Source organism: Mustela nivalis (assembly GCF_964662115.1).
Source record: "Mustela nivalis genome assembly, chromosome: 1".
Classification (NCBI taxonomy): Eukaryota; Metazoa; Chordata; class Mammalia; order Carnivora; family Mustelidae; genus Mustela; species Mustela nivalis.
In genome coordinates, this window is record NC_139020.1 from 93,418,760 (window position 1) to 93,434,962 (window position 16,203).

General features: G+C 39.8%; 1 protein-coding gene across 5 annotated transcripts in view; it reads right to left on the minus strand.

Annotated features, from left to right (window-relative positions):
• PLD1 (phospholipase D1) overlaps positions 1-16,203 on the minus strand; it is a 198,841-nt gene that overhangs the window by 60,926 nt on the left and 121,712 nt on the right. For 4 of the 5 annotated variants that reach the window (XR_014300073.1, XM_082688746.1, XM_082688748.1 and 1 more), the window contains 5 exons: positions 14,929-15,010; positions 7,257-7,367; positions 4,393-4,593; positions 3,156-3,369; positions 2,464-2,577 (listed from right to left, as the gene is read on the minus strand). Coding sequence is in view for 4 of the 5 variants with exons in the window: in XM_082688746.1 (XP_082544872.1) it covers positions 2,464-2,577; positions 3,156-3,369; positions 4,393-4,593; positions 7,257-7,367; positions 14,929-15,010 (722 nt within the window). In the remaining variant the exon portion in view is untranslated. The remainder of the gene's footprint in view (positions 1-2,463; positions 2,578-3,155; positions 3,370-4,392; positions 4,594-7,256; positions 7,368-14,928; positions 15,011-16,203) is intronic. The other variant, XM_082688747.1, reaches the window with a different exon arrangement.

The window sequence follows — 16,203 nt, forward strand, 5'->3', positions numbered from 1 at the left end:
GAAAAAGCAGTAAAGCCAGGTCAGGCCGAGAAACATGAAAGGCAGAGGCCATGGAGAAATCACGCCCTTGGCCCTCGGCAACCAATATGGTGCACACCCAATAGGTAATTCTTGTCTTGCGCATCTCAAAAGCAAAATCCTCAAATTCGCAGGCAGTCCCTGTTCCAGCCCTGGAATTGTCAAGCTTGGTGACATTGAGATTCATTTTCTGGGGTCAGAAATTCTTTACACATAAAAGGAAGAATTTGGCCTAGATGGCACCTAAAATCTTTGGGCTCTAACATTCTACATTCCCAACATCATAAATGACATCCATTAAAAAATATCACAACAACACACAGAATTTACGATCACATAGGCGCAAAAGCAGCCATCCGCTACAATGTTTCACAAAGAGCTCTGCTGGGACCATTTGACTTCAGGGTGAATACTTTGTCTTAAACAGTTTGTACATTCATGGGGCATGCTGACCACAAAGACAACTGAGCAGGAAGACAACCGGAGCTACAAATCACAAATGCAGCGCGGCACACAAGAGGCACAAAACAAACAAGACACTGGATGTAAAACAATTCGTTGAATGCATACATGGTAGCACGCGTCAGTGAGACTACCGGACTCTCCCCGCCCCCACCACCCACCTTCCCCTGCCACCACACGTCCCAGCACTGTCTTTCTAAACTGCAGACTGCTGGCTTAAAAGCATTTTAAGACCACCTGCTGCCTATAGGGAGTCGAATCCTAAAAGCTGCATGTGCACAGAAGGCTCTTCCCAAACGGGTGCCAACCTGCCTTTCTGAGCCTTTTCTTCCCAAAGCCAGGCACACCACATTTCTCATAGGATTTTGACAGACGTAGTCTGTTACGTGTTCGTGCAGCTGGCACACTATTCCTTCGGTCTGAAATGATCTCCCCTCCCTCTCAGCCTCAGCTTCACGTCCTTCCAGAGCTACGTGAGCTGGTACCTGCCCTACAGATACCTCCCAGATCCCTGTAGGGGGAGGCAGCCACTGGAGGCGCTGTAGAACCATCAGTGGCCACATGCCCTGGGGCCTCTGACTCAGTGTCAAGACCCTGTAAGAAGTAAGAAAGCTCCCCATCAGGTGGTAAACCCCTCAGGGCTGGACAGTGTTCTTTCACCGCTTGGTGTAGCTCTCAGTAGTCAGTAGGCAATCAGTATTTGAAGAGCACAGGTTTTGGTTTTTGTTTTGTTTTTTTAAAGATTTTATTTATTTACTTGACAGAGAGAGAGCACAAGCAGGAGGAGCAGCAGAGGCAGAGGGAGAAGCAGACTCCCACTGAGCAGGGATCCTGGGATCATGACCTGGAGCCAAAAACAGACGCTTAAGGACTGAGCCACCCAATGTCCCAGCAGAACAAAAATTCTTAAACGATCACCACACACACTGCTAGTATTGAGCTACCCTGGGCTCAATGTGGGGCTTGATCCATTGACCACAGAGATCATGATCTGAGCTGAAAGCAACAATGAGACACTTAACCAACCATGCCACCCAAATGCCCCATCAAGGTCTTTTGTGCCCAAGTGAAACTGACATTGCAAAGAAACTAGCACTTTATAGCCTCAGGAAAGGAAGTTATTAACTCAAGTATTAGTTTCAGTTTCTCATGAAGAGTGACTCTACGTTTAATTCGGGTTTCAAGTCCTATGAGACAATGTAAGTTTAAGTCATTACACAGTTTAAATGTAGAGTTGTGCTCTTTAAACTCCTTTAATAGCAGACCCTTATTTTTTTTCGCCCCAACACAAATTCTCATGGAACTTCACCATATATACGGAAGCAGAATTTCTCTGCTTGAAGCAAGTACCCATAGCACTGGGAGGGTCCAGGGCCCACCTCCTCAGAATTCCTCTCAGAGCCCCTAAGAAACTCCAGGGTCCACAAGTACCCAGCCACAGAAACTGGGCTCTACTTCAGTCTTCTCAATAGCACACAAGAACCATGACCTTGGACTTTAGCCACATGCTTGGAATGCAGTAATCTGCATTTTTGCTAAATCACAAATCTGAATTATGAGCTCTGGGAGGCTGATAAACTGGAACACTATTGTGCAAGCTGCTTATCATCCCTGACCCTGAGTTTCCTCGTCTGTGAAAAGGGCGATAACACTAGTACTACCAAGTACCACCAGTGCTCAGCGGCATCATAGGCAGTCAGCACACAATAAACCGGTTTATGATTTTACTGTGGTCACCATTGTAACTTATCCCTTTATGTGATCTGTTGCCAAATCCCTCTTCATCCCCACCTCGGCATTTTGGGCCCTGATTAACTTATTCAAATACTTCATTCTTGCAAAAGCTTATCAGATTACAATTTCTAGTAACACGTGTGGTGTGGATGCGGTGCAAACAGAAAGCCAGTCCAGAAACACACACGCTCTGCTCATGCAGCGAAAGCGGACGCCGGAGGACGTTCAGCCGCCTCACACATCACTTACCCACGTCAGGTCTAGCGAGCCCCTGCTCAGACTTACTGGAAGAGCGAAAGAGTTTCAGGTGGGGTTTTAAACCATGGATTAAATTCTGACGACTTCTACAGTGATTACAATAACCTGGAGAAAGCCAAAATTTCTTTTTTTTTTCTTTTTTACAAAGAAATATATATACATCAAGTTTTCTAAACCGAAACGCAGGCTCCGTCATTTTTAAAATGAGACAAGGCTATAAAATCAGTCACAAATTCTGTGCAACAGAAAACTGCCGAAATTTAAGGCAGATGTGAAAGGAAGAGCCCATTGACCAGATGTAGGAAATCTAATGTCTGAAGATAAAAGCTTCACATATTTCTGGATAGGAAGAGAAAGGAGATTTCTTCTCTGAAAAGTGAAGGACGCCTAATACTTTTCCTTTTTCTTTATAACTTGGCGTTTTTTTAGAAACACCGAGTCATTTGGCTACCATCAGAAATATGAATTGTGGTTGTTATGACTCCTTCTGTGAATTAAATAATCAATCAGTTCTCCAGTGAGGCCAACAAAGCCACAAAATGGCAAGGATACTGAATAAACAGGGTGACAGAGCCCCTATGACTCCATTCTGGAGAGACAGGTTTTAAAGACTGGTACACCGTATCCAGCTGTGGAAGGACAAATTGTCATCAAGACACATTGTAGCAAAGACCAAGACTTACTGGAGGCGCTGTCAACGCTGCTGATGCTGTCCGTGTTGTGCAGGTGGTGCTTGTACAGCTGCCTGTAGAGGCTAAATTTAGAGAACTTTCTGGACTTTCCTATTCCTTTCAGTTTTGAATCCATATCATCAACACTCTTCAGGGTGGGCGGATTTTTACTAGATTTATTTTTATCTTTGAGGCTCAAGGATTCCATGGACTCTGTTGTTTCAGCCTGAGGAAATTATTGGGGGAAAAAAAAGACACTGTGTAACATTCGGGGCCACATGATCCCGTCATTCCAGCTGAGGTGTCAAGTTCACACCAGAGGAAGGCTCTCTATCAGACACACAGTAGTGGGTAAGGCAGTGGAGAATTCTTCCGAGCTGTTTCAACACTCGCCAAGAGAGACAACACTCGCCAAGAGAGACCTGGCGTGCCATAGTAGTTCCTCCTTCAGTAGACCGAATTCTTGAAATTTCATACCAGCTAACCTTTGTATCTCAAACACAATTAATCACACAAGTTATATTCACTGTTGAGCGTCTGAACTTCTGCCTCTGATAAATGTTAAGTAGTGCTTTTTCTGCCAATTGTTTTCCTGGCTACTTATTCACTAATTCTCTCTCTCTCTCTCTCTTTTTTTTTTTTCCAGAAAAGTTGCCATGATATCCAGCAGTAAAATAAGATGGAGCCCATCAAAATTTTTAATAAGTGTATTGATATTTTGGCAATGGTTCGAGTTGAAACAGTAAGTGCTGCATATGGTTATAGGCAGATGGATGTTTTGGCAGCTCTTGGTTTGAAAGGTACTTTGAGAAGTTATTAACTTCCCATATTCAGAAAGAAGTCCCTCCTGTGACTCCAGACTGACCTTGCCTCTATTTGCATGTCTTTAAGAAGGAAGATTTCAAAAGCCTTGGCATTTGTAATAAGACTGCTTATTTAACTTAAAGCCCAACTGATGCGTATTTTTGATTATGAATTTTTCTTCCAAATAGGAAATGAATCGTTTAAATGGGAAACAAAGATGCTGACTGTGAGCTAGCAAATGCACTATTGGATCTCTTCTCTCTTACAAGGGAAGAGACTGAGATTAAGAGATGCAAGGTTACAGACTTGCTGGGTGGTATTTCAAACCAGATCTGTCCATCCAGAAAAGGCCACTCCTCACTGAACCAGTCAGTCATGCTAATGATGCTTACTTGTATAAATCGTGTCCCGTTTATGCAGTTCCATAAAGGTGAAATTTACTTACTGTGAGGGAACCCAGAGATGGTCCTACAGTGACACGCTTCACACTGCCCACGTCCGTGAGTCTGTGTTCGTTGTCATCCCATCTGCCATAGGCCAGGTCGATCCCACCCACAAAGGCCACTGACTGGTCAATGATAACAAGTTTCTCATGATGAGCCCACAGATATACACTGGAGGACACATGATCTGGGTGTCTCATCACCTTGGGAGGGAAAAGAAAAACCCACATGTAATGCACTTTTCCTTCATGGTAAAATAACATAGATCTGTTTTCTCCCCTGAATAACGCTTTTTTTTTCTTCCTTTCTTTCTCCCTCCCTTCCTTTCTTTCTTTCTCTCTTTCATTTTCTTCCAAGAGTTTTTTAAAATTCAAGTTAGTTAACACATAATGTAGTATCAGTTTCAGGGGTAGAATTTAGTTATTCATCACTTGCTATTAACACCCAAGGCGCATTACAACAAGCGCCCTCCTCAATGCCCATCACCCCATTTACCCCATTCCCTCACCCACCTCCCCTCCATCAACCCCCAGTTTGTTCCCTAGAGTTAAGAGACTCTTATGGTTTGCCTCCCTCTTTATTTTTATCCTTTTTTTCCCTTCCTGTGTTCACCTGTTTTGTTTCTTAAATCCCATATGAATGAAATCCTATGGTATTTGTCTTTCTGACTTATTTTGCTTAGCATAATACCCTCTAGTTCCATCCCCGTCATTGCAAATGGCAAGACTTCATTCTTTTTGATGGCTGAGTAATATTCCTTCGTGTGTGTGTGTGTGTGTGTGTGTGTGTGTTATTCTAGATCTATTCATCAGTCGACAGAAATTTGGGTTCTTTCCATAGTTTGGCTATTGTGAACACTGCTGCTATCAACATTGGGGTGCATGTGCTCCTTCAGATCACTATTTTTGTATCCTTTGGATAAACACCTAGTAGTGCAGTTGCTGGGTCACAGGGTAGTTCTATTTTTAACTCTTTGGGGAACCTCCATACTGTGTTCCAGTGGCTGCCCCAGTTTGCATCCCACAACAGTGTAAGAGGGGTCCCCTTTATCTGCATCTTTGTCAACATCTGTTGTTTCCTGACTTGTTATTTTTGGCATGCTCCCCTGAATAGCATTTTCTATAACTCAAATACCAAAATGTTCTATGTAGACACCAAAGTTCTAATTTCATTCTCAATATTTAGAAGAAGACTCCTAGTTACTTTTTAAGCCTCTCAACCAGTCCCACCCCATACCACATTTTGCTGCCATTTAGCTAGAAATTTGGCCACATGGTTCAGTAAAAGTCAGCTCAACACAATAGCTGTTTCTTTTTTCTATGTTATAGAGTTCCGTTATACCTGCTATTATTTAAAAAACTCTGAAAGTGTTTAAGCAACATCTATCTCTGACAAAATTTTTAATAGGTATATTGACATTTTGGCAGCCATTGAGGTAAAATGGCAAGCATATGGATACAGGAATATACATACTTCGACAGCTCTTGATTTGAAAGATATTTTGTGACGTTATTAACCTCCTGCTTTCAAACAGAATTCTTTCTAAATGATCCCAGACTGACGTATTTTTGTGTATCTTTAAGTAGAAACATTCCAAAACCTTTGGAGACTACTTATTTTTTTAGTAACCTACTTCTTTTGTGTGTGGTAAAATATACATAACATAAAATTACCATATTGACCATTTTTCAATGTACAGTACAATGGCAGTAAGTACATTCATTTTGTTCAGTCATCCCCACTATCTCCAGAACTCTTCATTTTGCAAAACTGAAACTCTATACCCATTGAACCATAACTCCCCCATTCCCTCCTTCCTGCAACCCCTGGGAAACACCATTCTACTCTCTGTCTCTACAACTTTGACTTACATAAGTATCAATAGAATCATAAATATTTGCCTCTTTGTGACTGGCTTATTTCGTGTAGAATAATGTCCCCAAGGTTCATCTATATTTTAGCATATGTCAGAATTCCCTCCCTTTTTGAGACTGAAATATATTCCACTGTATGTGGAATCTCAACATTATTGGGAGTAGGATAGGAAAGTGTCCAACTATTATTGTAGAGCTGTCAATTCTGTCTTCAATTCTATCAATATTTGCTTTACCTATTTTGATGGTCATTACTAGGTAGGTACATGTTATAATTGCTGCACTGAAACTTTTATTAATATAGGACATCCTTCCTTGTCTACTATAAGCTTTTTCTACTTCAAGTCAATTTCATCTGCTATTAGTATAGCCACCCCTGCTCTCTTTTGATTACTATTTACATGGGACACCTTTTTTGGAACCAAATTAAATATATAATTGTTATGTATTTTAAGCCTGCTGGAGATTTATTAATTCATTGCTTTGCTAGATCTCAAAGACTGAGGAATAACTACAGATAGGCTTTAAATCTTCGGTAAATATTGAATAGCTTTTTTTAAAGCTGCTTCCTGTATTTATTTACTTTATTAGTTTTTTATAGAAGTTGCTATTAAGAAAAAGCTTCTTAAATCCTAGAGGAGCTCTCTGTTGCTACCAGCACTGAAGGGGTGTCACAAGGAGATCACATGTAAGAGGTTCCAGGACAATCTTAATGAGGAGCACGGGACTTTGACAGAGCTTCTGAACCCTGAAACAATTCTAAAAGGTGTGTTCTTGGCTAAATGATCAGGGTCGGAAATGTGAACTCTGCTGACTCCATCAATAGCAGATGTACAAGAAAGCAGAGTATTTTATTTCTAAAAAGGATACGATGCTATTTATTCAAACTATCCATTAGAGAACTCTACAGATAACACTACTCCAAGCAAAACACATCTAAAAAACTACAGAATCACAGAGAAGAAGTACTGTTAGAAGGATGAACCTAATACCTTTATGTTGGGGTGTAGACGCATCAAAGTTCTCTTGCTGTATTCACTGTTGATCCCAAGAGCAAGCTCCACCTCTTTGTAAAGCATCACAAAAATTCTCACTCCCTGTTGCTGTCAAGGGGGAAAACAGAGGGAGGAATGAGAGCTTCTGGAAGTCAGTGAGGATTTTCTTTCTCTTTTTCCTTCCCGCGCATTACAAACTTTCCTCTACCAACAAGTATAAGAAACTATTTAATGAGAATACAATACAAGAAGGTGACACGCAAGTGTATTTTAAGATACAAATATCAAAAATAAAAATCTATCTCCCTTTCATTCCTGTGACTTGTCACACCAGGAGACAGTGTCAGTAGCCGATTCATTAGAGCCAAAACGCTGAAATGGTAACCTCCTTACTGAAAGTGTCTGATGATCTTATACCTCTGAACATTTTCAAACATTTGTCACTGAGCATAGTGACATGCTGGATTCATGTTACAAGATTAGAGTTTTTGGTTTGTTTTTATTATACTTCAATTAGTTGAAATAGTAGTGACATGAAACTCTGATGCAGTAAATTATAGTAAATATCCCCTAAATGTTTCTGGAGCAATTTAATAGAATTTTTCTTTATTAAAAACCATTAAATAGAAAAACATTTCTTTATCTTCAACAACAAATATATTGATTCATACTCTTAATCCACAATTACATCATTAATGTCTGTTTGTGAAATGACTCCTTTGGAAGTCAGTTTCTCTAACATCCAAAAATCCCCGAGTTTTAACAACAGCACAAAATTAACATCAATCTAATTTGAGACCCTGGTCTTAAAAGAAGATAGACAAGACTGTTGTGAGGGTCAAATTAAATCAGAAGAGCCTGATAAACTTTTAACATGCTATACACATAACATTTTTTAATTAATATTAACTATCAAAAAGACAATGTGTAACAGCTGGTAGTATAAAAAAACCCAAACTCCTGGAGCACCTGGGTGGCTCAGTGGGTTAAGCCTCTGCCTTTGGCTCAAGTCATGATCTCAGGGTCCAGAGATCAAGCCACATCAGGCTCCTTGCTTATCAGGGAGTCTGCTTCTCCTTCTGCCCCTTCCCCTGCTCATGTGCTCTCTCTCTCTCAAATAAATAAATAAATAAATAAATAAAATCTTAAGAAAAAAAAAAACTAATATTTTCTCCTACAGTTCTGTGTAGTGATAAGGTTTTAGCCTGTATGAATCTGCCCACACCTAAATGTCCTTCCTCCTCTCCCTGTCCAGTCACATGGTTCCCTCACCAACATACAGTTCAGAATGTGTACTCCTCCAAGAAACTCTTATCTCATTTACCTGCACGTCTTGTATGACCTTTTTACTTTTTTAGGTTTGCATCCTCAGTATTGTGCAATTTGCAACATCTGAATTTGCATCATCTATATCCAGCAACTCTGAAGGCATTCTGACACACACTGCACACACACTGGGTAACGTACATACACTTAGGCCCTTGATATTCTACCAATAAAGGCAAGAATTTCCCCATGATACAGTACCCTCTAAAGTATTAGAAATACAGGCATATCTAATAAAACTATAGTGACAAGTGACATATCTAATAAAACTAAAGTGACAATTTAGTTAGAATTTAAATTAACAATCCATAGTAATTAAGCACGGGCATAGTTCATAGTGGAAATCAGAGCCATTAATTTAAGAAGCCAATTGGGTTGAACACATCTAATTTATAAGAAGAACTGGTTACTTTTACAACACTATAAAAATGTGAAGTAACATAGGAGTTAATATTTTTAGGTTGCAGGGTATAAAACCAAATATATATATAGTTTCCCAATAATGATCTGCCAATATTAAGAACCATTTTTGGCCCCTATATCCTTATAAGAACACATCACTTCAAAGTATGAACATTCTGTAAAATGCGAAAAGTGTATACATTTTTGGAGGAACATATACTAAATATATGTTCTAAACTGCATTAATGAAATTTGAGTACTATAAGACCCATTCTGACTCAAAAAAATAGATTGAAAATATATATGTAATCTTCTTTCTGGTTAACAGCTGAGTTTTGGAACTTGCTTATTACTGATTATAACTATGCAACTATTATTGCAACCAAGTGTAAAGTACAAATATGAGTAAAAAATAGGAAGTGAAACAGTAAGCAAGGAATAAACTGATTAACTTCTAACAGTTTTGGCCCTCAGGGCTCTGCAATAAACCACTGATAGAGGGCTTTAAATGAAAACTAGAACATTATTTTTTTTTCCCTTACTGTTCATATTTACTCTGCTGAGTACTTTAGGATTCAGCACTAGAAACCAGTGATTAAAAAAATGCCTCCCATTGAAAGATACAGTATAAAGTTTAAAACCCAAAACTGCAACCTAAATTATAAAATGTTACACCTGACATCTTTCATCATGGTTCATTTGTTTTAAATGGATGAAATTCTGCTTCTCAGGCTTATGCAATTACCATACTTGAAGGACAGTAGCTGCAGTTTAGAAACTGACCTAAATCTGACAGTTTTTGATTTACCTACATAACTAATGGATTTTTGAAATAATAGATATGTTAACACTAATGGATTACATTACTACCCTCCATCTATTAATACCTGACATCTTCTTCTATAATTTGTCTTTTCTCCTTGAAATAAATTAACTCCAAAGGATAAAATTTAAAGAAAAAAAAAGGAAACAGGGTAGAGACTTTCAAGTCTTTTTAGCTTATATGCAAAGTACTAATAAGGAAGTAATTGAAGAAAACAGCTCATTTTAGGTAATTTGGTTTACAATTATTTACTTACATCTATATCATAATAAATGGTTAACTAGTGACAAGATTTCTCTGATCATAAAGCAATAAATTCCTCTTCTTTTGGTCAAGGTACTACAACCCTATCATAAACTCTAAACTACAAAGGGCAAAGGAAAAATGTTTCTGGACAATGAAGGCATTTGCCAGGTCACAGTAGTGCAGACTTACACAAAACATGGGAAATACTTGTGTAAAATGGAAGCCAAACTAGAACAGAAACCATGAGAGACTGTGGACTCTGAGAAACAAACGGAGGGTTTGGGGAGAGGGGAGGGAGTGTAAGGGGCGATGGGTGAGCCTGGTGGTGGGTATTAAGGAGGGCACATATTGCATGGAGCACTGGGTGTGGTGCATAAACAATGAATCTTGGAACACTGGAAAAAAAATTTAAAAAAAGAAAAGAAAAGAAAAGAAAAGGGGACTGATGTTAATTCTGTAATTTAAGAACCACACATCTGAAGCATCCAGTGTTTTACTAATGCAAAGGATTAATAAGGCAAGCAGAAAAATGGATGGCTTGTAGTGGACTTGTGATGCCATGTTTCTGAACTCCGCTGAAGTCATGTAACCAAAAGATTAGCAGAATACACTTCACGGTGTAAACACAGAATAAACTTCGTGAAACTCGAATTTTACAAGATGAAAGTTCTGTTCACTTTTCTAATTAGTGTTGAATCAAGTAAACCAGACATAGTACTAGACACAGGAGGAATTTTTAGGAGCTTTACATGTATAAAATACATGTAATGACAATAAAAAATGAGAATTTTTTATAGTTAAAGTCAAAAGAGACTTTTTTTTTGAGCCAGTGTTTTCTCTAATTTATCAAGATACTGCGGTCACAATGTTTTCTAAATGCTGCCAAGTGTGTCCACTGCTTCAAGATAGCCTAACTTACACATCCCCAAGACAATCCTAATTTTATCAGGACTTCTGCAGAGAGTATAGTAGTTTGGGAAAATGAAAAGTAAAAGACAAAAAAAAAAAAAATCATACCCTCATTACTCAAATGTAAGCACAGTGAAAGAGCACAAAGGCTCCTATGCCTTTTTTCTTTTTTTGAACCACTTCTTTTTGAAGCATTGTTCTCAAGGTTAAAGACACATTCTTCCCTTCCCAGACATGCCCCTCTAGCCCACCACTTTGATAAGATCCTGTTTGATTTTTCTGGGTGAAGACGTGATTATTTGTCTCATTTGACCATCCCAAACATCTTTCCCTCCTAATGATCACTAATTGCAGCTCTAGAATGTGTCTTTTGGTCTAGGACAGAAAGAAACTGCCTGACAACAAAATCCCACCTGAGGACCTAAACCCTTTTCAGTAAGTCTCTGGGTTGCTGCACTTGAAGATTCTTTTGGTGCAGATCCCATTAGCAAAATCATAGGTTCCCAGGGTTGAAATATACACACTGGATACAGGAATACAGTTGCCGTAACTATGATGCAACTTAGCTCTTGAGGCAGGGGCAGAACGTGCAGACCTATGAGAAACCTGGGATGTTGACTTGAGCTGTAATCAGTCTGTAAGTCAAGGCTGCCTTATACTATTTTAAATTATAACACTGCTTATCAAAAGGCCAAAGAAATGGGAAAATACCAACTTGGCTATCACCAGAGAAACAAAATATTGTATTTCTTCCCTAAAAACTGCCATTATAAGTGATGATTGCCTATGTATCTGCTATGAGGCAGAGACACTGCCCCCAAATCTACACAATGAGATAGAAGGAAAAGGTCTTTATTTAACTATTTCTCCCCCCAAATCTACAAAATGATATAGAAGAAAAAAGTCTTTATTTTAATCAGCCTTGTGGACCTCCAGGACCCATTAATGTAAGAATAAATGTTATTTCAACGCAGTACTTTGTGAAGGTAGTGGGTTTCAGAAACTAAATTATTTATGTGAAACAGTGTTTACAAATAGGAAATGTCAATTTAGAATGATCAGGGAGGTAAAAATTATGACCAAAATAATATGGTGTAGCTAGATTAAGGAAGAGCGATTCTGCCAAGTGAACCATAGGAAATGTGTATTTAATAATATTACTATTTCCGCAGGAACTTTTTAAAAATCATTATATACAATTTAAAAATTTCAAGTTTCATGAAGCAGATGAAATTGAAAGGAAGCACCATTCTCATGCAATAATATTTACTTGGCCACAGTGTTCACCTAGGACCTCTCCAGGGTTCGTGGGCCATAAAAAGCGAAGACAATCCAGGCTAGTGATAGAAAAGTAAAGTGGCTAGTAGCCTAAGGAGAAAGCAAACACAGGAGAGCTAACATGACATAGAGGGCCAGGCCTGCAGTATCTACTTCCTGAGCCCTGCTGGGGCATTTACTAGCTTTCTGGAGTTACTCAGATGTCCCCTAGGCACCTCGCACTCAAGTCACCTAGAATGTTGCTCCTTGGGCCTGAGTTCTCCCCACTTTCTCCCCCTGCCAGATTCACCTTCCTCACACACCACCTTGATCAGATCATTCCTCCTCTACCAGGCTCCATTCCCCAATAGTTCCCCACTTTCTTCCATAAAGTCCAAACCACTGTCGTGGCTCACAAGCCTCTACATCTGGCTGCAACTGCCTTTCCCACTTGATCCCGCCACCCCACCTAAGCTAACACTCAGCTATAATCAACCTTGTCACTCCACTGTCGTTGACAAAGCTTTCAGACTCCCTGTCTCCAGAATGTTTCCTCACCACATTTTCTACACCTAGAAACTTCCTCCTGTCATTTCAAACTTTTTTCGCCCATTCTAAATGCCCTAAATGCCTCATATTGTGAGGGGCTTCCCAGTTAGAGCTACCCAATGGTCTCCCTCCTGCCTTTGAATCTTGGCACTGCCTCTGTACCCACTTGACTCTTGTGTAGATAGAGTTTTAAGCCCTCTCCGGTCAGGAATCATCTCTTTTATTTATATACATCCCCATACGATAACCCAAGTGCCCTGCACATAGTAGACACTCAGCAAATACATGTTGATTGAAACCTACAGCGGTGAAGTGTTTCATAGGTACCTTGAAAAGAGGATTTACTAGTATGGTTGACTATTGGTAGGCAAGGCTGGAACAATTGAACTAAAATGGGATCTTGAAGATGCATGGGAAAGATGCCATTTCACACAAAGAAACATGGAGAAAGTTATAGCCCATTCCATATATAGAAATAAGTTTGGTAAGGCTAGGACTGAACCAAGTCTTTCAGCAAGCCCTCCAAGGGCAGGGATGGAGTCCTATTCACACATATGGCACCTTTAGTAATTAATGTAGAACCTGGCTCATAGGAGACACTCAGTAACTATATGCAACATTATTTAAGGGATATGCAAATAATGCTTTTCAGGACCAGAATTTCCAATCTTGTGACCGGAATGCTATTGAGACAATAAATTACACTTGCCAGAAAAATGATGTTGTTTAGCAGTACACGCATCTGAAATAAAGCTGTTTTTTCCACCAATATTTGCAGTGAGGTCTTACTGTATTTATGGATGCCCTCAGAAATCTTGAAGCAAAGGCCCAGGGAAAGGACACTGAAAGAAGGGAGATGGTGAGTGGGGAAAGGAATAGGGGAATTTGTGGAATGGAAAAGAAGAAATGGGTCATGGTTCTAAGAGAAACAGAAAAATGCTATCCCCTATTACCCAGGATCTACAAATCATGCTAGCATGTTTAATGATAAAATAAAAGAGATTAAGACGATATAAAAAAACAGTAACAAGTCCAGCACTTCCTAATTTGGACATGACTAATAATAAATCCAGATCTAGGGGTGCCTGGGTGGCTCAGTGGGTTAAAGCCTCTGCCTTCGGTTCAGGTCATGATCCCAGGATCCTGGGATCGAGCCCCGCATTGGGCTCTCTGCTCAGCGGGGAGCCTGCTTCCCTTCCTCTCTCTCTCTGCCTACTTGTGATCTCTGTCTGTCAAATAAATAAATAAAATCTTAAAAAAAAATAAATACAGACCTATTGTTTAACAGGGTTGGGAGACAACTGCATAATAACAAGCATTAGAAATATGGATGTAAAGTAGTTATTTGTGAGCTTATACTGCTTCAGTTACTGACCTTTTAGACCAAAAACAATACACTCAGTGTTCACCCAGAATCTACACAGTCAACTGGAGAGGAAATAATTTCCCATTTTTACCACGAACTGTTCCCAAGCTGGGACCAAAGCAACAACCAATTCTTTTTTTTTTTTTTTTTAAGATTTTATTTATTTATTTGACAGAGATAACAAGTAGGCAGAGAGGCAGACAGAGAGAGAGAGGAGGAAGCAGCCTCCCCTCCGAGCAGAGAGCCCGATGCGGGACTCGATCCCAGGACCCCGAGATCATGACCTGAGCCGAAGGCAGCGGCTTAACCCACTGAGCCACCCAGGCGCCCCACAACAACCAATTCTTAATGTCCTTCCTCTTCGATGCTCTTCTACATTAGCTTGGCCCCATCTGACTGAAATAATTCTCTTCATGACTTTATCTTTTGCTCAAATGGCAGAATAATGAATAGAATAAAATGCTGCATTTCATTTCACCCTTTATTATTCAATAATAAAACCTTGTTACAGGGGTTCTTTTTGCCTATAAAATTAACTGCCCATAACTGATGAAAAACCAGAAATTAGAGTTCCTAATATAATTCATGCTGTGAATTAGGCTAAAATATTTATGTAGTCTAGAGTAACAGGGAAAAACCAGAATGAAAAAAACTTGAAAATAAGTATTCTACTTTGGTCAAACTCTAAAGAAAAATGTTGTCCTTATGTGTGAAGGGCTTTGAAAAAGAAAGACATTTCAGAGACAACAAACATTTTAAAAATTACATCGGCATATGTTTAGAATACGCACTGCTTTTCGTTTGAGAATGCAGTCCAACCTCCAACGATTTCCTTCAACCACAGGGCGTTTCAGGAAGATTTCTGGACTCAACCTGAAACCGCAAAAGCAAGAGTTTAAGAACCTAAAACAAAAAATAAAGTTCCGATTGTATCGTAGGAAACAAAGGCAATTTTAGCCCAAATGCCATCACCCACCTCCAGGGTGGCGGGTCATTCAAAGTTCTGCTATGAGTTCACATATAACTTCACCTGGGAACAAGAGCCATGAGCCATAAAAAAGGGAAAAAAAAAAAGCCTTCTGGCTTTCTCTCATGTACAGATACATAACATATGTGGATACTGCTGACGGCCTGGCCAACAGCCATTCTCCAGCTTCTTTCTTCAGTTCGAACCCCAACCTAACTCCTACTCTACCCTGTGAATATTCTACAAGACTTGCTTCCCCAGACTCCTGTGGGCCCAGAGCACGATGTGACCCAATCCTGGACAATAAGATATACTAGAAGGCACACGTGGGATTAATGGGCAAGTATTTCCTCTTTGATTTCTGCCACACACACACACACACACACACACCAGGGAAAGTAGCAGTAGGACAGATGTTGCATGTGGATCTGATTTTTACATCATATCCAATATGGACAGCCATATTGAAATTCCAAGGGGAAGACCAGAACTCTGAAATCAATAGACCATTTCACCAACTTCAGGACTGCCTAACTTTGGCTTTCTTACTAAATGAGACAAATAAATTCTCACTCTTGAAGCCACACTTGGTTGAGCATTCTGTTCATCCAAGCCAAGAGTATTCTAACTGACAAACATAAACCCTGACTTCCTATACCAGCAAGTGGTGTCCACAGGACCCCAGAGCTTTCTGAGCCGGGAAGAAGGCAGGTTTGCTGATAGAGATATTCACAATCTAAGAATGAATCCCTGGGCTCTTCTCTTTAGTGCCATAGGCAGCTAAGAGTACAGTACAGTCTTTTTTTCCCCTTTGGGGTTGAGCTCTAAAGTCAGTATCTGAGTTAAACCTGTATGTGATATAACTCCTCTATAACGAGGAAAAACAAACAAACAAAATGAAAAACAAAGAAAACTGTATGGCATCTGAGTGGCTGAGTTGGTTAAGCGGCCGACTTGATTTCAGCTCAGGTCATGATCTCAGGGTTGTGAGATCCAGCCCTGCCTCTCAGTGCTCAGCGGGGAGTCTTCTTGAGATTCTCTCTCTATCTCTCTCTCTGCCCCTGCTTCCTGTGCGCTCTCTCTCTAAAATAAATAAATC